The sequence below is a fragment of the Dermacentor andersoni genome, chromosome 1 (assembly GCF_023375885.2).
Source record: "Dermacentor andersoni chromosome 1, qqDerAnde1_hic_scaffold, whole genome shotgun sequence".
In the NCBI taxonomy this organism is placed as follows: domain Eukaryota; kingdom Metazoa; phylum Arthropoda; class Arachnida; order Ixodida; family Ixodidae; genus Dermacentor; species Dermacentor andersoni.
In genome coordinates this window covers 184,855,047-184,879,371 of record NC_092814.1, presented here as the reverse complement: position 1 = coordinate 184,879,371, position 24,325 = coordinate 184,855,047, and the positions used below count along the sequence as shown (strand labels likewise).

At 44.3% G+C, this 24,325-nt stretch overlaps 2 protein-coding genes across 4 annotated transcripts in view; both read right to left on the bottom strand.

The window, feature by feature from the left end:
- The window catches only part of LOC126547039 (uncharacterized), a 42,076-nt gene extending 31,727 nt beyond the window's left edge, over positions 1 to 10,349 (bottom strand). Inside the window, exons 1-3 of one of the 3 annotated variants that reach the window (XM_055062863.2) lie at positions 10,031 to 10,349; positions 9,408 to 9,536; positions 628 to 726 (exon numbers count right to left, since the gene is read on the bottom strand). In XM_055062863.2, coding sequence (XP_054918838.2) covers positions 628 to 726; positions 9,408 to 9,509 — 201 coding nt within the window. In that variant the 5' untranslated portion in view covers positions 9,510 to 9,536; positions 10,031 to 10,349. Of the gene's footprint in view, positions 1 to 627; positions 727 to 6,055; positions 6,146 to 9,407; positions 9,537 to 10,030 lie in introns of all 3 variants that reach the window. The other 2 variants (XM_072288478.1, XM_050194870.3) reach the window with 2 other exon arrangements.
- Positions 10,350 to 21,552: 11,203 nt separating this feature from the next.
- Positions 21,553 to 24,186, bottom strand: Bx42 (Puff-specific protein Bx42). Its single transcript, XM_050194886.3, has one exon. The coding sequence runs from the start codon at positions 24,129 to 24,131 to the stop codon at positions 22,494 to 22,496; it is 1,638 nt and encodes a 545-aa protein (XP_050050843.2). The 5' UTR covers positions 24,132 to 24,186; the 3' UTR covers positions 21,553 to 22,493.
- Positions 24,187 to 24,325: the final 139 nt, after the last annotated feature.

The window sequence follows — 24,325 nt, the reverse complement described above, 5'->3', positions numbered from 1 at the left end:
CTAATAATATGAGTCTGAATTGATTCAGGGAAATTCAGATGATGGAAAGGGATGAGGTTCCATTCTTCGATAGTTCGAGGAAAGAATGAAAATTTAAAGAGGTTTGTCCTGGCAACGTAAGGGGAGAGAGCGAGGGAGTGGGAATGACGGGTTTTCCTGGATGCAGAATGAGTTATGTATGGACTAGGATCTAAAGAAAATTTACAGTTTAGGAAGGAGTAAAGGAACTTCAGGCGTATTATTTTTCCCCTCGTTTGAAGGGTGTGAAAACTACTTGTTCACAGTAATTCAGTTATAGACATAATAAGTTTCACGTACATATGTTACTTCAAAGCTGGATAATTAGAAGTCATCCAATATTTTATATTGCATTCACATATTTATATTGCAGCGACAACCGCTGTGTACAATTCAAACAGCAACACATCATCATCATCATTCATTGGACCCTTAAGGACCCTTTACAGGGTATTACATAAGGGGGGGGGGGAGTCAGACATACAAAAGTCAAAGATGTTACAACAAGAATGAATTGAAATAATGCAGGTTAAGTAATGCAGTGAAATAAGATAGGAGTAAAGGCGACTTCAAATGCAACAACACTTGGAATGCAAAGAGAAATCGTACAATTCTAATTTCCAAAATGTGAAAGCAACTTCTCTTTAAATTCTTCAGGATCATGCTCCATGGCAATTGCATCTGGGAGTTCATTCCATTCCTGGATTGCTGTGGGTAAAAATGATTTATTGAAGGCAGAAAGAAGTTGGTCCATACAGGCGCTATAAACTGAGTGAATTGAATAGCTGTCGTGACGAATGTGCTGGTGGTAGAAGTGATCTGCGCAGATGTTGAAAATGGTAGTACAACTTATGGAATAAGCATACACGCAATATCTTGCATCGACAGACTAATGTAGGTAGACTGAGCGATGACTTAATACTACTGATACTAGTTTTGTAGTCATATTTTGAAGATATGAATCGAGCAGCACGGTTCTGGACCGATTCTATTGCATTGATTAGATATGTTTGATGTGGACATCAAATTCCGGAAGCGTATTCAAGATTTGTTCGAACAAAAGTTTCGTACGCCACTTTACGGACGGAAGGGGTGACAACAATAATGTTCTTCTGATGAAGCCTAGTGTTTTAGAGCTGTCGGCGATCAGTTACTTGATGTGTTTCGAACAGATTAGATTGCTAGCGATTAGAATACCGAGGTAGCAATACGTTTGTACTTGGGAGATATTTACTGTGTGTAATGAGTACGCATGGGTGATGTTAGTGTGCGTGCAGGAAATTTGAATAAATTTGCATTTAGAAATGTTAAGCTGCATCAACCATTTGGTACACCAGTTATCTATTAAATGCAAGTCGTTCTGAAGAAGCGCCTGGCCGGACTCTGTATAAATTCGACGATAAAGGACACAGTCGTCCGCGAAGAGGCGTATAGATGATTAAATACCACAAGGGAGGTCATTAATATAGATGAGAAAGAGAAGGGGACCAAGGACTGATCCTTGTTGAACTCCAGAAAGTACCTTGCTTGATACACCTCAGGCAAGAGTTTATTTTAAACAAATGCGTTGTTTGAACTACCTAAACTACAAAAACAAAATCACCAAGGTGCCTACCAAGTTGACATTTTCAGTTTCCCCCAAGTTTTCCAGGTTTTCCCTGAGTGACACGGAACATTATTTATGTCAAGACAGGCTACACCACATCGCCCGATGCTGTCACTCTCAAGCAAGCATTTAAAAAAATAAAAACAACTTAATCCAGTTTGAATAATGAGTAGAGTATTTTATTCACAATAGAAAACTGAAGAGAGGGAATAGTAAAATGGAGAATTTCTCCGAAAAAGATTATAAAGCCCATTGCTAATCAAGTCAAACATTTTCAAATATGAATAAAAAGACGAATACAGAAGCAAATATTTTCGAAAATGAGCTATCTCTATCACGTGATAGCAAGATCATTGGTATTAGGCCCGAACTTTGTCAGAAGTGAGATTTTCTCAGCAGCTGGGAAGTCAACCTCAACTGTCCTCGCATACTCTCAGCCCATGTAAATGCCTGTGTTGCCTTTCACTACTTTAAAGAGTTTATTTTGGTTTGGCTCAGGGACACCTGCATCTTGGCATCAGCCAACACTGCTTCTTTAGCTCAAGCTCCTTCAAAGAAAAGACGCCGCAGTTCCTTTCCCCATCATTCCTCAATGTGACGGTCATTTCTGTTCTTGTCTTTGCTTCAGTGTGCGTTCGTTCCACGGACCACTTGAAGCATCATCTTGGTCAGTTGTACAGTCTGCGTCCGATTTTTCGGACTTCCTAGGGGCCACGAATACGTCCACAAAAAAATGAATGATGTCTTTTATTGCACTTAAGGGCTCATATCGTCACAAGCACGTCCAAAAAAGCTCTAAAGGCCTGTCAGTACACTTATTAGGCATACTGGTGCTCGTACTGCGACAGGAGATGGCGGGTGCACGCGTGTGTAATTATCGAGTGCGTACCGTGTCCCGTGACAATTGCCCCTTCCACGCTTGTGAAGCTTCGCCGCGATACTTCACGTACGCTTCACCGCGTAACAATGCTATGCTGAGGCGAAGCTGCCTTTCAGGAACCGGTATTATGTAACGCGCATGCTTTCTAAGCTTCGAGGCCAATCGCGAGGATTACAGAGGCAGAGTAGGTGCCATTACTGACAGCGGCGAATTTTTTCAATGAAAAACACGGCACCGAACGGCAAGAACCGTAATGGCGAACGTCGAAGCAGCTAGGCCTCGCGTTGCCGCGGTGGTGGCTACGGCTGCCAGTAGATCTGCGTACAAGAGCGCTGGTTCGAGGCGGCGGGATAATCGAAACGGCGGTGCTGGCTACGATTAATGCCGTTTCGGACCTACGGTCATGGCAAAACGTCCAGAAAATCGGACAGCGAAGGGTTCTTGCGTCTGAAATTACAGACGTTCTTATACATTGACTATGGGGCACGTGGTGGTGCCACGAAGCCGTCCCAAGCGATCTTGCGACAAGCAACACAATGGAGATGGCTGTCGCGTTCGCTGTCGCCTACAAACCGTACCCCATGCGAGCGACGTCTCCCCGGTGTTGCCGGTATGAGGGCAGCAATATAGGCGCCGAAACTAGCGTGACGCGTGCTTTATTAACTTAAGTTGATGTGTTTTACTGTGAAAAGCAGCACAAAACATTTTTGAAGGTCTTCCAGTAGGTTCTTATCCTTGTACTATAAAAATTCAATCATTTGCTCGTTTCGTGCCACAATCTGTGGTACTTGAGTGATGTACATATAGTTCCAGCTTCGCGCTATTGGCTAGTCGCTCATAGCACTTCTGGGCAACAAGCAACAAATTCTAGATTTGCAGAACAGAGCGATCGCACGACAAGACTGAGCGATCTGTTCAAGCGATGGCCTGATCCGTCGCTCGAAGCCACCGCTCGTGGGGTTTCGCCTTTATCGGGCATTTCCCAAAAATCTGGCGCCCGGCAAATCGGTTGTTGACTGTACATTGGTAGCTCCTCCAGCCGACGACACGGCGTCAAAGAGAATTAGTCACAATTCCTCTCTTTTACTCGAGCCAGCAGTAGAGCAATAGGGTTGCCAGGTCATCGGGAGAAAAAGTAGCCGACAATTCTGAAAAGTAGCCAAGAAAGCCGCCAACTGCGGCAAAAGCTCTCCTTGGTAGCCAAAAAAGTAGCCAAAGTGCGACAAACCAACAATTGTCAATATTTTATGCAAAAATTAACAAGAAAAAGGCAAAAAAGACCTGTAGTTTCCTCCTGCACTGATGAACAAAAAATAACAGAATACAAACACCAAAGCGGTGTCGCCAATTTCAGTACAATAAGCTCACTGCACGCCATACTTGTGCCATTGACTTCCCTTTAAATGTTTACGTGCAAACTGTCTGACGTCGCACACGTTTTACTTTCCCTCGTACGCAGTCGCAGTCACATAAACACTGGCACCTGTAATGTCATGGCTGACATGACGCGTTTTCGGTTGTTGCAGTCGTTTCTGGCGCCAAGGACCATGGTCTTCGAGATTCTCTATAGACTTGACCGTCGCTGGGGGTGAAATTAGGACAAACTATCGCTTCCATACTACGAAGGACACAAAAGCATTGCCTTTATGATTGGTTGATTCCTGTTACTCAGAGGGAGCTGCTTGGGGTTTGTTAATTATTCGTCCACGACAGTCCCGGACTGCCCGAGACGATTTCAGCCAAGTGTTGCATATGAAGCATCTCGAGCAGACCTGGATAGCCCAGGATGACAAGTCGAAGACGCCCACTGACCATATGGCGGCTACGATTTTTCAGCTCCTGAATTTGCTTCCGAAGCTTGCAAGGCACAAAAGCATGGCCTTCAAGATCTGGCATTTGAGGCTGTTGCTTCAAAGCGGCCATCGGGGGGAGAGTGATTCGGACACTACCTATATGAATTACCAATGTGAAAAGTAGCCAAGTCGCCAAGCACAATTTTCAGATGCCAAGAGCCTTTAAAAGTAGCCAATTTGGTAAGAAATTGACAAACCTCACAACCCTGCTGATAAAAGCAGGAATGAGCAATGGGAAACCCTATGTGACGAATGCTGGCGACGGCGCTGCTGTCACATGGGCTGGCATCCAAGTGCTGGACTCTTCCACACTTTCGACCTCACGGCAATGCATGGCGCATGCTGCCCTTGAACACACTACCCCCTTCTAATACACTCTAGTACAGTGCGTGGAGACGATGTTATCGCTCTTGGACTTCATATTAAACATTGTGGCGACCACGATGGCAGAAATGCGCCTGGAGTGTCTATCATTGCTTGTGCATTACCTGCGTTCATGAAGTGAAACATCACTATCTTTTTTTTTAAATCACTTACACTGGTACAACTTATATACTTCTTTCCAGAAAACTTGCTGCATTAAGGGGAGTGCAACTTAAATAAAAGGTGCGACTTATAGACTGGTAAACACGGTACACACTTTATGCGGGGCGCTTAAATGTGTCAATGATCAGAACGACCTACCCTAACAATTCAGTATGTTTGTACAAAATTATCAAAAATCGTTTCAGGGACCCTTTAAACATGCAAGAGAGCAGCTCGCATAGCCACCAGCACCATAGAGCATTAGCCAATGGGTGCAAGAAACCGCCACAAACAGGCATGCAGCACCCGTCAACAGCGGACATGACATATGCTGGACCCCTGGTGCGAACTCGGGCCCAGCAGTAAACACTCCAACCACCTGCATTCAGGTTACGTCTGAGCCGCGGAGAAGGAATAATTTCTCCGTGGTCTGAATGGAGCAGTACATGCCTTTGCCCAATGTATGTATTATCACACTACCTATAGGTGCTGCTGAACACCCATCCTTCAAAAGAAGAATGATGGGCTAGTTGGTATGACATTTAAGTGATGTGTAGCGCAAATGGGGCATGCACAGCAGACAAGATGAAGCTCCAGGGTCATGTCTTCGTCTTCTCTGTTATGCGTGCCAAGTTTGTGCTACGCATCATATAATGCCCATCCTTCTCCATCTGGCATTTCAGCATGTGTGTTCCCTATGAGCTAACTCTCTCAAGTTTGGTTTTCTTTTTGTTTTGTTTTTTTTTGCACTCACTTGCAGATTTTCATCAAGAACTGCTCACATTCAGAGATTACCTGTACTTGCCCTATTCTAAACAGTGGTGAGATGCATGAAAATGTTTGACAAAGAAAGGTATACATAAGCACAAAATTGCAGGGGCCTCTTACATGATATAGATGTTTGCTAAGGTGATAATTGCGAAGCTTACCAAAAATCACTTTTCTTCCTGTGAAATGTACATTTATCTCTATGCTAGTGCCATTGTGGGAAGCTAAACATTTCAACAGGATAATCTGGATGGGTTAATCATGAAGCGAACAATGTTTCCAAACGAACATTACGTGCCATTCAAAGTTAAACCACCAAGGAAAGAGCAGACTCGTGCTCCCAAAAACAGGTTTAATAAATCTGTTTTACTGTGACAGCAAATCAGAACTTCAAAGTGCGCTTGCCATGTCCATCATTATCATTATGCCGTTTCCGGGATGCCAACGTCATCGTGTTGTTGGAAGGCCACCTTGTCACCGTCAAGTTCTTCCTCACTATACGGCAAAACAAAACTTTGCCACTGAGACTGAACTTGCAACACTTCGGCAATGTGCAATAGGAGCCACATGCCCTAGCCATTGAGCTATCACACACTTTTCAGGCTTAGCAGTTTGTGCAGGATTTGTAGCATGCACAATGATGACTCTGGTTAACTTCTTGGATGAGTTGGTGTTTACTTAACATGATGCTTTTTACGCAAAAACTTGAAAAGAAAGAAAACAGTGAGAGTCAAAAGGAAAGACTAGCGCTACACTTACAACTGTTTATTCCGAAAACAGCATCCTATATATACACAAACATACACATGTGCAAACACATAAAATACGCTAAGGACACCAGTAAGCCGAAGGCATTATTATCACTTTTTTATATAATTAGCAATCTCAGTTCCAAATCATAAAGCGTAACCGTATAACGCATGCAGGATGCACCAGTTGTTTGGATATGGTAGGCCTCATGTGCCGTTTTATTCTTGCTTCTGCCTAGGATCCTGTCATTAGAAAACAGTGGTTCACAGTCTGACAAGACCTGCAATGCACAGACAAGTGTGCAGTCATATCCTTCTTTAAAATATTTGCATGCTCTCTCATTTGGTTGTTGACGAAGCACCCAGTTTGCCCAATGTAGCACTTGCCACAGCTGAGAGGAATCAAACCACTCCAGCGGAGCAATGCACGTAACGCTTAACGTGCTGTACTGTACACCCGTTCATAGCGCCACCCGTGATTCGGGGGCAGAGACAGGCCAGCTTGCTCGGGGCGGAGAAGACCACAGGTACTCCATACCTGTTCACCACCTTCCTAAGGTTGTGGCAAACCCTGTGAAGGTACAGGACCACTTATGCCTTTTTTCGAACTGTTTTTTAAGTGCTTACCCCAAGCAGGTTGTAGCAATTCCTCGTATATTATTCAAGTGGGTGGAATCATGTGGTAACAGCTCTTTTTTAGCGCTTGGTGAGTAGCATTTCTATTGGTGCTACTCAACATGGTCTAAAAAAGAGCTGTTAATATACGATTCCCGCCCACTTGAATATTATAACATGGGGGATTGGAACAACCTGCCTGGGGTCAGCGCTTAAAGAACTGTTCATAGGATCAAGATGAGTTTTTACAATCAGATTGAGCGGCTTTTAAAAGCCGGCTACCCTTGCTTGGTGTTGACGTCAGTGGGGGAAGCTTTGCTCCAGAAGCTGAAAGGCAACAAAAGGCCTCCTAACATGGGTGATGAAGTCGAGTGCAGCGCTAGAAAAAGAGGCACAAGTGATCCCGTACCTTCACAGGGTTAGCCGCAACCTTAAGAAGGTGGCGAACAGGTATGCAGTGCCTGTGGTCTTCGCCCCAAACAAGCTGGCCCGTCTTTGCCCCCGAATCACGGGTGGCGCTACGAATGGGTGTACAGTACAGCAAGTTAAGCGTTACGTGCATTGCTCCACTGGAGTAGTTTATTTGATTCCGCTCAGCTGTGGCAAGTGCGAGATTGAGCAAACTGGGCGTTGCATCAACGACCGAATTAGAGAGCATGCAAATATTTTAAAGAAGGATATGACTGCGCACTGCAGGTCTTGTCCTGACTGTGAACCACTGTTTTTTAAAATCAGGATCTTAGGCAGAAGCAAGAACAAAACCGCACATGATCTGTTAGAGGCCTACCATATCCTAACCACTGGTCTAGCCTGCGTAAGTTTAACTACTGTTATGCTTTACGATTCAGAATTGAGATTGCTAAGCATTTAAAAAGTGATAACAATGCCTTTGGCTGACTGGCATCCTTTGAGTGTTTTATGCATTTGCGCATGTGTATGTTCGCGTATATATAGAATGCTCTGTTTCCAGAATAAACAGTTGTATGTGTAGCGCTCATTCCTTTCGCCACTCACTGTTTAATTTTTTTCCAAGTTTTTGTGCTAAAAAGCATCATGTTAAGATGACTCTGAAAGTAATACTATCTGCACATCTACTTCAGAGGCAAGAGCAGCCAATACACTCATGCAGCAAAGCTATTCCTTGATTCAGCAGTAATTAGCAGCCCTGCTTTCAACTCTGCAGCAGTTGTCTTCAGTGGTCATCTCCAAAAAAAAGAAGGCTTTCCACTGTCTTGGAAGTCCATCAACAAATTGTCATATCACGCCACCATCACTATCACTGTGTTGTCTTTACTGAATGCAAGTGACAGACAGTGCAGATTTGCAAAAAGTTTTGCACAAAGTTGGGAGCGTAATGAGTTAAAGGGATAGAGTGCTGTCGCAATAAACAAGCTCAGAGTTAGATGAACAACTGAAATCAGCGAATTTTCTGATTTTAGCACATTGATCAGTGCATATTACCGTCAGTTAACATTGCTGACATTCATGCACACCAAAGCAAGGTTTGCCAACAGAATTATTTTACATTTTACATACTTTCAAAAGTAACTCTTGGCAGGTCTGGATACCTTCAAAGATACAATTTGTTACAGTACGAAAAAAAAGGCCCCATAAATATGTGTTAGTTCCCTTCAAACTGGGGTTTGAGACTAGTGATAGCTCTGCAGTTATGTAATCACCCCCTGTATGTTTTATATGGTTCTGTCATACTAATGAAAAGGACTGAAGAAATTCGATTCAGTTAATGTCAGCATCCCGTTGACACTGCTTCAAGTTCAATTGCAGTGGGTGACAACTTAAAACACACTTTCCACGTAGACAATATCACAGTTTAACGAAACTGCACTTCCTGAAATATTTGCAGTCATTAGCCGCTTGACATTCCAACACTTATTTGAGGACTCTTCTAGCACAAGTAGCCCTTGAACCAGCAAACTGCTACAGTTGAAGCTATTTGACATGACACGTCAAGCATCTTGCTTCATGTATTAAATGCTTGGTCGCATTTCAGGTAGGGGAAATGTTCTGGCTATACTAGGAGAATGGCAGCAAACTTGAGAGTAGAAAGAAATCGAGAGGCAGACATAGACAAAGACAGGAAGGCGGCTGCAATGCTAAGTTGATGAGTGACCTACAAGGTTTTTTTTTTTTAAGAAATCAATGGAATTGTGTCTTATGTCCCTTGCAGTGCATGTTTTGGGAAGCATGAGCGTGCTTTAACATACTTTATTATTTTATTTAATTGACCAAACCATGCAATGAAAAAGCTAGATAATGGCTTGTTCACTACTTCCAAAATAAATGACACCGTTACGAGGGCCCCCGAATGGGACTGTTTTAACACAATATGCTTCTGTTCTGACTAAACTACTCGCTATGTAACAGATACTCACAGTTTCGCAGTTGTTTTGGAGGCACTTCCTGCTTGTTTCAATTTCATTTATCAATTCTTGAGCTTTATGCACCTTCTTCTGAACAGTTTCGACAAAATCCATGTTGCCGCCGTGCTATGCCTCCGTGTACTGCAATCAAGATAAGCAAGATCACATAAGCGGATGTCAAATGATCCCTGCACATGCACTACTACCACAGAACACCTACTACATCTACTGCTCCGAAACCGGCTTAGCGTTACAGCTACATCCGGACTAGTGCGGACGGCTCTGCTGCAAACACGCATTAATAAAAGTTCGCGCTACAAGCTCTTGTTTCATGACAGTCTGGTTAACATTTTCACGGCCCGTTCCAGCCTTCAGTGCCCAAGAAATCGGCCACTCGACTTTTCCGTCAAGCTAGGCCTAATATTACGTAGTACAGGCGGTTCTGAGTGCGAATGAATGAAAATACAAGTCACACTTAAGAATTCACGAAGACTATATCAGTGTCCAAACGAGCTCTATGCGGTTCTGCTTTGCAATGAAGTAGCACACTACACAAAAGAGTACGAAAACTTCGACTATTGTAAACAGCAGAGCCTGGAAACTACCGCAATACTGATAGCATCTGATAGACTCACAATTCAGTGATGCAGTCAATTCCAAGATGCTCCACAATTTTTCCTAGCTATTTCGTCTCACAGAATAACTATGAATACGAAAAGCTTTGCAGGTGGTTACTTAGCGCAGTTTCACCATAACTTTGTCCGCCTCCTCGCTCACTACGCTAAGGTCGCGTGCGACAACTGCGGTGGTGTCGGCAGTCAGCACCGGTCAGCACTGCCAAAGGCTTACACACATGAGCACATAGTGGGTGTATTCCGTTGCTAGCCAGCATCGGAGACAGTCTACGTCACGGTGGTAGCATGTAGTCTACGTAGACAGCTACGTGCCGAGACCAACGTTACTACGTGACTGAGGCAGCTTCGATACCATGTAATGGAACGCGTTCCGAACCGTCTGGAAGACGTATGGAAGACGCTTTTGCGACGTGACGCCACCTTGTGGCGACAAAAAAAAGTTGAGAAAAGCACGCATTATGTCTGCATTTTATATCTTTGTGCCTGCAAACCTATGAAAAACACGATGTTGCGCAGTAAATCGTGTGTACGTTTTCTTATGCGCAGACATGGAGGAAGGGAAAAATTGAGCAGGGGCCCCTGCCGTCATTCTTTGTGGAGCTAAGTGAAGCCTAAAGTTGGCGTTGCTCCGCCATGATATCGGGTTTATACTCTTCTCTCGTTTACATTTCTCGCGAAATCACCTCAATCTCCAAAAGTAGCGCCAACCATTTCCTTCCTCCTCCGCTCCACTTCCGCGCTCGGTGCAGCCTCGACAGTGGCGCTGCCTATGTTGTCCCTGCTGTAGCAGACGGCGGCTAACGCACTACCGGAGGAAGTCAGCGGAAAAGTTCGTTCGAGCCCTGCGGAGCAGTTTTTGAGGCGAAATTTTGCTTAGTCAGTCGGTAACTGGCCTTATTAATATAATGCTGGAATTGCGCAAAAAAAATAGAGGGAAGGACCATTCTTTAATTAAGGTGTAAAGCGCCCGCACGTTGAGAGTTCGTGTTGCTGAAACACGACGCATGCACACGGTGTGCTCAAACACGCGCGTAATTACCTGTTTCTGGTTTTGTCTGCGTGAAAGTATGTGCACGTGGTTTCGTAGGTTCATTTACGTACCTGCAGGATACTTTTTATTGGGCCGGCGCGTGAGATATTCCAGCTGTCTGGGGCCAGCGTACCATAGCAACATGGCTGCTTCTACTCCATGCATGTATCTCATGCACGAGTTGTGGTGATGAGCAATGTTTTCACACGTAGGCAGTATTGTTAATTTGAACAACGAACCAGACATGAAATCGTATATTATTTATTACAGTGCAAGTGGTTGCAATTTGATAGCAAGAACGAACTTGATGGGACAACTGGACAGAGGTTCCGAAAATAATTATCCCCTCCCCCCCCCTTATTAGCACCTGTGACACTTTTGTTGAAGTACTAATTAATTATATCTGCATACTACGTGCGTCTGTATTCTTCTGCGTTGTTAATTTTCCCAGGAAAGCATGTTGCTTTAACTAGAACACGTGCACAAGACTAGAAAAACATTTCTTGGGTTTTACGTGCCAAAACCACGATCTGATTATAAGGCACGCCGTAATGGGGGACTCCGGATTAATTTTGACCAGCTGGGATTCTTTAACATGCCCCCAATGCACGGGACCCGGGCGTCTTTGCATATCGCCTCCATCGAAATGCAGTCGCCGCGGCCGCGATTTGATCCCGCGACCTCCCGGGATCAATCCGTCTGCGCGTACTTTCGTCGCACTGGGCCGGCAATGGCGGTCGGAGCGCACTGGAAAAAAAAAAAAATACTCAAAAGCACGACGTGTGCTTCCACGTGACACACATTGGCCAATGGGGGAGCGGCGGAGGCTGGGGCGACAGGAGGCGTGGAGAAGGAAACGCCGAGGAGAGCGGGGTGGCGGAAAGATCTAAGAATGACGCTATTTTGGAAAATTGAGAGGATTTAATTATGAGCACGCCGGGGCGCCAGCTACTGCCCTAGCGGTCATAAACAGAACGACACAAACGGGACCACGACCGGACTCAACATTCTAGAGAAAACAAGTTTACTTCTTTTATCTAGAAACCTTAGGCTTTTGTAGAGGCTTGCGCGATGTCAGCCCACGGAATCGCACCATTCGCTCTTATGTCATCTGCTACACATATCGCGGTGCAAGTATATGTGCTGGTCAAGTTTAGCATGGACCAGCAGCGTTTTGTTCAAGGTTTTAAGCTCTCATATTTACACTGGCTAACCTCCCTGTCTTTCCTTCCCTTTTGTCTCTCTCTCTCTTAAGCTCTCGTGCGTGGTGAACTTTAATGCCTTAATTGAACATTCGTTGGAAACTAATCGCAATTTATTGTGGCAGTCTAACCGTTCTCGTGAGCTAATTCCAAAGATAGTACAGTCTGCTCGAAGACGCAAACGCATAATGTCTTGACTGCCTTGCACAAACATAGGTAAATATACATGAACAACCCCACAAGAGAACCCAGATCTTTAGAGTGCAGCTCTTATAGGCACCCGTTCCTGCATTGAGCGTCGGCATGCCTCAGCGTCCCTTGTAACCGAGCGAACAAGCAGAGTGAAGGATGAAAGAGTGAATGTGGAGCGCAGCGGGTGATGAAGTACGGCGATAGTGAAGAGGGTGCAGCAAAACCATAAGGTGGAAAGCTGAGGAGGAGGGTAATGCGAAAGCGTGAAAAGTGTATAGTGCCATGCAAGACGGACTCTGTGGCGATGATGGCTACGAGATGACACCAGATCTAGTAGCACTCATCAGACATGTATGGAAATAAAGCGCTGCATGAGCAGTGGTCTGTCTGTGGTAGCTGCTGTGAATTGCGCCCACGTGTCACCCATGCGCTGCCTCTCGCGATCTCCCAATATGCAATCGAGGCAGTCACGCCACACTTGGCTCCATTTGCAACGTGCCACACAAGACAGATTGTCCGCGGCATGCAATATACAGCAAAATGAAAAGACATGTAGAGCTGAGGTCAAATTTCATGTTAGAGTGTCGCAATCGTCAGTGAATTTTCTTTTTTTTCCTTTCCTTCTTTTCTTTTTCTCCTTCTTTTTTTTACGGCAAAGTTTTCTTTGCAAACCCTCCCAGATTTTCCTAGCCATTGTCTTTCCAAATATACTTGCAGATGTACTATATACACAGCTAGGTTATATGTGAATTAATATGGGTGCCACACACTGGACACACTTTTTGATCGCAATCGAGCCCAATACAGATAGAATTTCTTGGTTGCAATTGGCTTCTTTGCTCAATCTGCAGAAGGGAGCCAATCGTGGTCAAAACTTTTATCCTGATCGGGCTCAATCGCGATTGAAAGTGGCTGTGTGATGTCAATATATATAAGGTACACACAAAGTGGCTCGTATAAAACTTGTATGCTGACCACATACATCCAGCACTGTTGCGCGCATAGCGAATTTCCTACATACAACCTGATCATATATTTCTAATGTTGGCTCACAGGCATCTCTAAAGCACACCGATCTGTTGATGGAATTATGAATTATATATCAACGGATTCTTTGATTTAGCCATTCAGTATGTGCCATTGGGGGTGTGGCCCGTGTTTGGCCAACATTCTTCAGAATGGGCACCCAGATGACACAGAAAGCCTCATGGATGTCCCAAAAAGATCCACATGCCCCACATCCCAATGAAGACTTCTGGATGGACTTCCAGGCAATGTCCTAATCAGCAAGGTTTGAAAAACACACCATCACGGACATATGATTGGAATGTGGAATCAACATGCAAAAGATTTTCTGCAAGCGTGCACCAGGAGACAGCGGCCAGGTTCTATAGCTCTGCATCTGCTTCATGGGCGCTCTCTTTAACTTTATGTAATATCAGGGTCCTTCAATACTTTTCAATTTTTTTTTTGGTTATCCTACCAGGGACATCCCAAGAACATCACACCCGAGTCTTCTTTTGGCCCCCACATTAACAGCCGGCTGCCTACAGACATTCGGTCTTTCAGTCTCCAAGAAAGAGAAACATGTTTTCTGGTATCCTCAAATCATATCCCAAACCTTTAACACCTCGAGATCATGCGTACACCATAGTTTGCATATTTTACGATAACATTGAATGAAAACTGTAGCTTCTTGAATATCCTACCTGTACCAGGCCAACACCACCTAGCCAGGTAGAAGGCCCTGAAGAAGGGAACTGCCCGCTGCACTTCCATGCAATCATGTGTGCACTTCTGCCCATGTAATGTATCTGCACAGGGTAGACATTGCATGTAAATATATGTGATGTGGATGTGTAGCATTCAGTCGCTTAGTGTATACCATGTGCACTGCGTGTGACTGCTGTGAACACTCGCAGCGGACATTGGGCAGCTGTTTTTATGCTGAATTGTACTTGCGTTCCATTATATTTGCTGTAAAGAAAATATGGATGTCTTCGTTACTAAACACAAAGCATTTCCTGGAACTTCTTTGCCTAGCTAGAGCCAAGGTCAAATGCGAGGCCATCCAAGTTCGCAGTTATTGAGAATTAAGTTATTTTGTAAGTGCTAAAATAATTATGCAAAAATTTAACTTGTTAAAACCTTGTTAATTTATTGTTTTTCACACCGACAGTTTGACTAACTTAGCTTTAACCCTTTGAGGCACTTCGTACACTATTGTGCATGCCAAGATGGTGCGTCGAAAGAGGCGCTGGTAGAAATATTTAAAACATGTCACATACATCTTGAAACACTTCATATTGTACCTGTGCTTGTAAAATGAGCTGGAAGCAAGACGGCCACGTGTTTGCTCTTTTTGACAGCATGTAGATATGTAGTGGGTTCCTGTATTTTATTGATTTTTACTAATGTATTATGTTTCACATCAGTCTTATTTTTCACATCAAAGGATGGGTGTTTCCTAGTTATGCTATACAAAAATAGTTGATGTTCCCCTATGTGACGTTCCTGTAGAAAGTTCTCACATGAAATCCACGTTCTGTTAATTTGACAAAACTCACTAAAAATTTAAAGTTCTTAATTTTTGTTGCAGCTTCCGCTTGTGATTCTGAATATGCAAGAAGTGCTGTGAACCTAAATTTTCAATGGACCAAGTTTATTGGTGCCTGAAGGGGTTAATATCACTAACCAGTTACATTCGACACTCTATTTATACTAGCAACTTCATTGGTTCAGTGTTTTTGGACTTTACTAAAACTAAGCTTTTGATACCAATTTCGTAACACCCTTTTTACCAAGCTAGAAGAAGCCCTGGTAAGTACTGGTCCAGCACTAAATCTCTTAATATCTTCTTACCTGTATGATAGAACAGTTTCTTCAGTAGGTGCTTACTCTGATACTAAAGTTACTAATCAAGTTAATTGTGCCACAATTAAAGCTCCATATTGTCTACTACAGATTTGGCCACTAGATATGTGCTGGCTACTGCCTTGACGAGCCTAGTAAACAACTTCAGCACTGCGTATATGTGATATTGGTATGTGCCCTTTCTTGGCCCATCCCCCAGAATGGATGTGCCAAGGTGACACAAAGGCTATATGATAGCCCCATCAGCATCGAGCATGGCCATTTGATGAAAAGCCATTGCCAAGTTGCACTGGTTAACTAAATGTGGTGGCACTGCTGCATGGCACAGCATGTCCAGAAGGAAGCACAAAAGAGGAGCCCAGCTGCAGTGCACGTCTCATACGCGATGCCTCATTCGGTGAACCCTCTAACCATCTCCATGCCTTGCCCAAAGAAGCTGCTTGCCGTTCAGAAGTTTGAATAATGGAAGCACTGCTGCTGTGAGGCAGAGGCCTGTACCGCTCGCTTGGAGAAAATGTGGGCAACCAATCGCCAAAGTTGCTGAAACGGACGAAGAAAGATCGTAACAATCCCCCAAACACGTAGAACATATAATCACCAATTACACACCCACCATAAGAAACATTGCTGACTTCATTAACATCGCCAATCATCTCAAAAGGATGGATGAGCCGCTAAATTTTTTACATCTTTTCGTGCTTATCTATAAATGAAATTTCACCTTTATCAGATAAGATAATGCCTTCTTCCATCATTTTCATATGCACCATAACCTAATTGTGTTTTGTCAACAGTTGCCGGCCCCTTGAAATACAGCACCTGTAGATACTAAAGTTGTAATATGGAATAAGCTGAACACTTGTGCATTCTGGCATGTGATAATGCATGAGCAATGTGTGTTATGTGCCTGAAAAATTCGTTTGGAAGGCGTGTATACTGGCATGTGATAATGCACGAGCAATGTGTGTGAAAAATTCTGTTGCAAGTGTTCACATGTGGTGCGTCCCTTAAGTACGAGTTTTACTACTACCATCATGGGCGGCTCAAAAAAGGGGCAGCCAACCTCTTAAAATTTCCTCCTGCCCCCCCAATCACCCTTTCTCCTACCCCCTCCCCTTCCCCCCTTCAACAGAAAGTTCTTGGCACTGCCCCTGAGTACCACACTTATATGTTTTTACAAAAAGACCAATCGGTGCCAAGTTCAAGACTGGACTGTAGGATGTCTACCAACCAGCAACACTAAACTAAGCTACAGGGAGCAGATGCAAGAGGCTTCTGCATACAAGTGCCACAGTCCAAAAGGCTGGTGTTTATGGTACCTTAAAAAGGTCTATATTTAACAGCATTTTAGACGAGACATCATATTGAAAACCTCTTGCATTTCACAAAACCTTGCCTGCAGTTAGAGATGTCTGGCTGATTGACAGGTGGCTGCTAACCAACCAAATATTCCCAGGGTTACGATTTTGTAGCAATGCCTTCTGTTCAATTCTAGGCCACTCTTATCGTCTACTGCTCATGGCTGGCTGATCCCATTGATAGCATGGGTGTAGCATCACTCTGACCACTGACAAAGGGCGAAAAAGCATCAGAAAAGGCATCACTACAAAATCACAACCTGGGTTCCTGCCCCTTGAAATGTGGACAGTTTTTGACTTCTCAAGGGAATGTTTATGTCCCTACATATGTCCTTGGGTATCTCTTGTAGCTTTCAAACCACAATCGGCTATACCAATAAACCACAATAGACTATACCAATATACTAAGAAGGGAAAAAAACGCACATGTAATATAGTCTCACCCAGCTGTATGAAACCAACCACACCAAGGCTGGAGAAACCCCACAGCCAACATGCTGCAAGAGTCATGCAACCAGAAATTCACCGAGTTCTGGAACAGTGCTCTTGGTGCTATGCAAAACTCTGGGGTAGAAAGATAACAGTCAACATCTTACCAGTTGTCTCAACAACACAGCTGCAATACGTACGGTTAGGCAAAACCGTTCCCCAGAATGATGATGTTACTATATGCCATTAAAAGTGGCAACTGGCCAATAGCATCTTTGTCTTAAGAGGAAGCTTAGCTTGGGTGCTCCTATCTAAATACATGTAAAAGGAGATTTCGTTTTTGTCGGCAACCACTGCACCAAACTTGACGAGGTTTGTTGTATTTAAAAGAAAAACTTCAAATCTAGTGACTGTTCGTATTGAATTTTCGTATACAATGAAAAATGATATGACAATTCTGCGAATTTCATCTAATAGTACATCTAAAGCGGACAAAATTGATGTGTTACATATGAATCCCCCAAAATTTGGTAATATGGAAATACACCTTTTGCAGAACCCTTGTACACAACGTAACTAATTCACGTAAGATATAAATTGACATATAGAATTTGTCTGCTTTGAATGATCTAATGGATGCTGTCTACAGAAACGTGATATCTGTTCTTCATGCAGAGCTATTAGTTTGTAAACTTCACACTTCTATTTTTTTCGTAGTTTCAAATTTTTTGAAAATTCTTTTAACAAAATTCAGGCCCTACATCAATATTTCGCTTCCAACAGTCACTAGAATTTATCTCTCAAATGCAACAAATTTCATTAAAATTGGTTAAGGGGTTATCTCAGAAAAGCGTTTCTGCATTTTACATGTATTTGAATAGGCCGCATCGGAGATGGGCCCGAGCTAAAGCTTCCTCTTAACTCTGCGATGATCAATATAAGGTTCGCATTTGGCATGTGACAGCAGCTGCCAGTGCCGAACCATAAACTGCTACTTCTATTTGCACATTGCATGCCAACATTTAGGAGTGAAAGAAAGTAGATCCCTGTTTATATGTCCTCAGCTATGTTTTCGTGACTGCCTTGGTGAATTTGTGCACTCCTACACAAATCCCAAAGACTTACACATACTGTATTCCTACTTGATAAGTTGTTCCAGAATGTCCTTACATCTGACAAAGCTTTTTCAATGACACGATGACATTAACCTAGCCATGCTGAGAAAACGCACAGTTCACTACACAATCCCACTGTACCCAACAAGTGGCCAGGCCTCAATTAGGCACAAACATCCCAGCAGCATGGCATACCGGCACCACCAACTACAAACAGCATGGCATTAACATTATCAGCTTCACCAGTTTGAGCAGCTTATTATTGCAACCAATGCATGAAAAAGCCCAAAACATGTGATCATGATCCATGATAATAACAAAACTCAGTGCCCTTCCACACTGTGGAGAAGGGGCCAGCAAAGCTGTGTATGTGGGCCCCTTAATGGCAAACTGCACCTCTGCTGTGGGATGGCCCGGTATTACACCATCTTCGGGACTGGCCCACGTATGGGGAGTACTTAATGCCTGTGTCACCTCCACCACGGTTTGGCTTGGCATTGTACTATCGTTGGGAATGTTTTTGTGCATGCAGACACGATAGCGGTGAAAGTAGCCCTTAACAGCTTTGTTGTAATAATGTCGCTATGTGGTTAATTACATTGTTTTAAAAATTAAATTCTGGGACTTGTGTGCCAAAACCACAATTTGATCATGAGGCACACCATAGTGGAGGCCTCTGGATGAATTTTGATCACCTAGGTTTCTGTAACGTGCACATGATGCACAGTATTTGAGCGTTTTTGCATTTCACCATCAAAATACGGCAGCAGTGGCCGGGATTCGATCCCACGTCCTAAAGCATAGCAGTGCAAAACGCCAAAGCCACTATGCCACCATGGCGGGTAATTCCTTTATGTGTTGCACTTTTGATCACTGTGCATACGCTGAAACTTTTCACAAGGTGCCCAGAAAACTGTGCTTTCAAAAATTCAATGTACCGTCAACTTGAATGCTGGAGATGCATGGCACTGAAACAAAATAGAGCTAAAAAATAAACCATTTTTAAAGGGGCCCTAAACCACCCCTTAGGCTTGGTGAAAAAACAGTCTGTGGATGGCATGCACCGCTGTGAACATCTCAGCCAAAGGTTGCAGCCGTGCGCAGCACGTGGAACTCATAAGTGGAACGCAAAGCCACCTTTCTCTCAAATGCTCTCTTTTCGACAGAAGCTCACTCCTCACTCTTTTCTGGATGCTTTATTCATAATATAGCAGAGCATGTTCCCCTATGCAGCTGCTATTGATCAATAGCCGACATCAATCAAGAAGGGTGTTTGGATCAGTGTGTGTCTTCCTACTGTTACTGTGTATATTCATTGAAGTTCAATAAACAGGCTGAAATAAGCGAAAATGTGCTTTCGGATTTTTATAATAATAATGTACTTCCAGAAAAATCCAACTATCGTCTGCTCGCAGTGGGTCGCCTGCATAGGAATTAAACTTTGGCCACGCTGCTTATCGGTGTTGTAGCTGTCGGGTGGTAATTTCGACTAGTGTTGAACACTCAACTGGCCCAAAACCATGCGAAACTTAAGGTTAGACCACACGCACACTTTCCAGTGCACACTCATTCCTGGCTAGACACCTTGGCACACTTCGCTTCATAATTAGCTATTGATAGCATTTCAAAATGTGCATGTTGGATGTGGCTACAATCTGTTCAAGCTGGTGCCGGACAAAGCTGGCCCGCACCAAGTAGCGCAGCCAGACAAGAGCGTATGAGCATGAGCACGCACTCTAGCCCTGTCGTGCACAAAGCAAATGCTGCAGTTGCATGTAGCTGCGGTCTGCTACGTAGTGTAGATACTGTGGCCATCACGAGTCCGCTGGCTGAGCACACTGTGGCTCGCTGAGCACAACCGCGTTTCGCGCATTGTAGGCGGCAAAATAGGAAATAGTGGCGTCTATGTGAACATCCAAAATCAAATTTGAACTGCGCGCCACGGTGACGTTTAGTAGGCGGATCGTTGTAGGCACACCCTGATGTGCCGTAGCCTTTGCAATGCAAATCATTGAAGCACTGTGAACAATATGTTTGATTGCCAATATCTCTTCTCTTGCTGAAGGCATTGAAGAACTTTTTGCAGCAAAGTATTTCTGAAATAATCTAACTTCAAATGGATTTCTCGACTTTGATAAAAAGTGGTTCAGGGCCCCTTAAAGTTTCAACTGCACTGGCTTCATTAATTATGGTGGTCTGTTGGTTCACTTTTTGCCCGATTTTTTTTTCTTGCTGTTTCATAAAAACTTATCAATGTGGCTTAAATAGATATTAGAATTCAGAAATTAGGTTGTGGCTTTCAGCACCAAAAACTGCAGATGCAAGGGAAAAAGTGAAATATCACAAAACCATGAGCAAGGCCACACACAAACAACCATAATTAACACATTAACATTAAAAAGCTTTACAAGTGGCTACTCAAGGTACACATTGTGAAAGTTCATCCATGGATTTCAAAAATCTGGCGGTTTAAAAAGGGCGCTGCAGCACCTCTGCTCATGCTTTTGTGCATATTGGATACATCATAATCTTTGGAAATTTGTGCCATTATACACATGATTATGATAAACAAGCGAATTCTTGTATCTAAATATTTTTGTAATTAACCAGCAAACAATGCAAAGGACAAATTCTTCCAGTAGTGAATGTTCTACTGCTAATGAATGAAATAAGGAAATGAGTGAAAAAGGGTTATTTACAGAAGATGAATACCACCATTGGCTCATTTTCAAAGGTGCATAAGCAGAAAGAGATTAAGTGCAATGCCACAAACTTGCAATGAAAAGAAGGTGAAGAAACATCTGCATCAGCAATAGGTGCAGCTAGGCCTCTTTATCATGCATCAAAATCTTCGCACAAAGGTACTTTTACAACTTGTACCCTCATCAAAATGCAGCTAGGAATTCAAAGAAACCTCGATGAACACTACTGGACCTAAATTTCAAGTAGGCACAAAAATGTCATGCTACCCCATTCAATGTCACCTGTAACTGTGTTGCAATGCGAATAATATATCAGGCAGCATAGCTGGCCCTTCACATGGCTAACAAGTTTCAAAGGTCACAGTATAGTGCCAACATGTAATGTTTCAGCTTCTGTTTTCAGCAGTGACCAACTATTTTGAAAGCCCCTTTTATCATTGAAGAAGTTTATCACTCCCTAGAAATGCAGTGGTATGGCAGAAAACAAACAGCTCATTTGTTTTATACCACAACACAACTGCACATACATTTTCTTCTTTACATGAAAACATATGCACTCATGGGCCTCAACTTTCTGCATTCAAAATAAAATTACTGTTCCCAAAAGAAAGTAAGTATGGTAAGAAGACAGTATTGCTTGCTCTTTATTCACGTAGTAGTGACAAATGAACATTCTTTCCGCACATGGAAATGCACAAACGAGACAGTAGAGACTTTTAGCGTGTCCGGTATTCGGGCAAGCGCGGGCGGTTTTCCGGTTTAGCGGGGGCGTCAACGTGAGCGGCCAGATTGGTGGCGCCAGCTGGTGGCGCAAAGCTCAACCACACAAACACAGAGCTAATACTATATTCTGCTTAGCTGCTGGCGTAAATTTTTGACAGTGGCGTAATCGTGTTCACAATTACGCCGCTGCCAAAAATTTGCACGAGTGGCGAAGCAGGATATGGTGAGTTACTGCAGTTATAGCTATGCGTTTGTCTGGTTGAGCTCTACAACACCAGGCGGCTTCACCGCTCACGTTTACGCCCCGACCATCCGGTAATCCGCCCAAACCGCTCCCGTTTACCGGAATAGCGTACAAGCTAAAGGTCTCTAGTAGTTAAAAAAAAAAGCTGACAAAGCATGAGCAACCCCCAGAAAAGTGCAAATGAATACCTGACATGATTGCAAAACATTCAACAAATAGATCAGAGGCAATAGCAATAAAGTCAATCTTCATGAATGAGCAAACAATACACATTTTCAACACACTACAGCCTGTAATGTGGCAAAAGCCCTACTCAGCTGCAGTGAGCATTTTGCCAATGCCACATGCCTTATGGTCACAATGTGCAACATGGCTGCCAGCAGCATGGTGACCAAGCTTATTGACATGTCTACACAAATGTGTCAAGTGTCCATATGCAGAGTGCTTGCAGTCACAAAACTATGCTGCTGACCAGGTGCTTGCATCATAAGCAGCCTTTCATGCTGGGATGATCACAAGAACGGACCACCAGCACTGGGGGCCACATGTCCCAGCATAGTTCATGTTGCTCAGCACTGCACAGCAAACAAATTTTTAATCTTTGCGCCTTTTTCCTTTGTCCCTGTGGTGGTCCTGATCCTCAGTGGGCCTCTTGCTGGCTTTCTTCGCTTCTGTCAAGAACTTGTCCAAACCGAATGGATCTTCCTCCTCAAGCCGTTCAAACTGCACAGGACCATCGCGTCGGGAAGAACGGTCTGTTCCAGAGAACTCCTTGTCGGGCACAAATCGTGATGTTTTCATAAGCTTTTCAAGGTCCTCTCCGTATACTTCTTTGTCTTGATTTTTGGGTCGGTAGATGCCTGGCTGAGCATTTCGCCATGGCTTGTCATACACATCATAGGCGTCATCATGGCCAAAGCCACTGCTCAGCCCTTTGCTCTGGTTAAAGAGGCGCTGGTCGAACTGGACCTCAGCAGGACGCGCACCAGGCATGCCCAGTGCGATCTGTTCGCTGATGTCGCGCTCGCGCTGCTTCTCCAACTTGGACCTCTTGTCCGGCGCTGCGCGGGCGATGTTACGCTCGCGCTGACGGTCCTTGTGTCTCTCGTAACGCAGCTGGTCCCTTTCGCGCAAGTCCTCGTCCACAGTGGCAGCGGCAGCCTGCGTTCGTATGCCGGCGCGCTCTTCGCGGGCTCTTTGAGCCAGCTGGCGCAAATGCTCCTCTTTCTTCTCCTTTTCCTTCTGGGCCAGCTTTTTCTCGAGCTGCGCCCGCATCTCGACTGCCTCCCGAGCTTTTCTGTCGGCGATGTACAGTGCTTCGGCCAGCTTGGCGAAGTTCTCGTTGATGTGCACCTGCTGCAAGCCACGGCCGTCAGCGGCCAGCCGTTTGTCTAGAGGAACGGTGTAGCCCTTGGCGTTTTTCCAGTTGGAGATGCAGGGCGGGATACGCCACTCCTGCTGCTCTTTTACCGTCACCTTGCGTGTCGGCGAGTGCATGACGGGCGCCGGCGGTGATGGGGGTCCCCGCGGGATCTTCTTGTTGATCTTGAACCTTGGCGGCTCCATAGGGTCTTTCTGCACTTCAACCATCCGAATTATGCGCTGTTTGGCACCTGAATTGAACGACATGCCCTGCTGAGACGGTGTGTAGCGAATGTACTGGGCAGGAGCTGTTTTCTCAGCTGCCCGAACCGGCATTGCTGCTGAAATCTTTGACTGAGTGAGCTTTTCCAACGCCAACCGTGTATCTTCAGTCGTTTTCTCGATTTCCTCTTCATCTGGTTTCTGTAGAGACGGGTCGTCGTCGGTAGTGATCTCCGATGGCAGCATGTCTTGATATCGGTGGTAAATCACCTTGTCTTTCGACTGACCCTGTCGTACAATAACATCATACTTGATCTTTCCTTGGGCATCGATCTGTACTGGAAGTGCATTTGAAGTAGTCTTGTCCTTCTTTTTGCCCATGTCCATCGGATACTGCGCGACATGTATCTCAGGAAAGGCACCGCCATCACCGTAGTCTTCGAGACTTCTGGGAACCCAGCCTTTTCGCATACCATACGGTGGCGAAGACCGCGTTGTGAGTGCGACGTGCTTTGACGGAGCTGCAAGTTTCCTCGCACGGTCTTCATCTCCTCGATCAAAAACAGACTGTGAAGGAGCGGGTAGAAGCGTCTGTAAAGACGCCATTTTTTCTATGGTTCTATGTGCTTTGCCAGAGCAAAAGGGCATTGGCCAGAGCCAGAGCCAGCCAGCGCTGCCACAGCCACAGAGCGGGGCACTGTCTGCTGCGCGGCTGCACTCAACGCTTCTGAACTAAACCACTTTCTCAAAATTAGTTTACATGACAAACCAACCAATTACATTCTTTTATGTTATTTTAGTTTATCTTAATAACCGTGTTGCATTATAACCAATTTTACGAA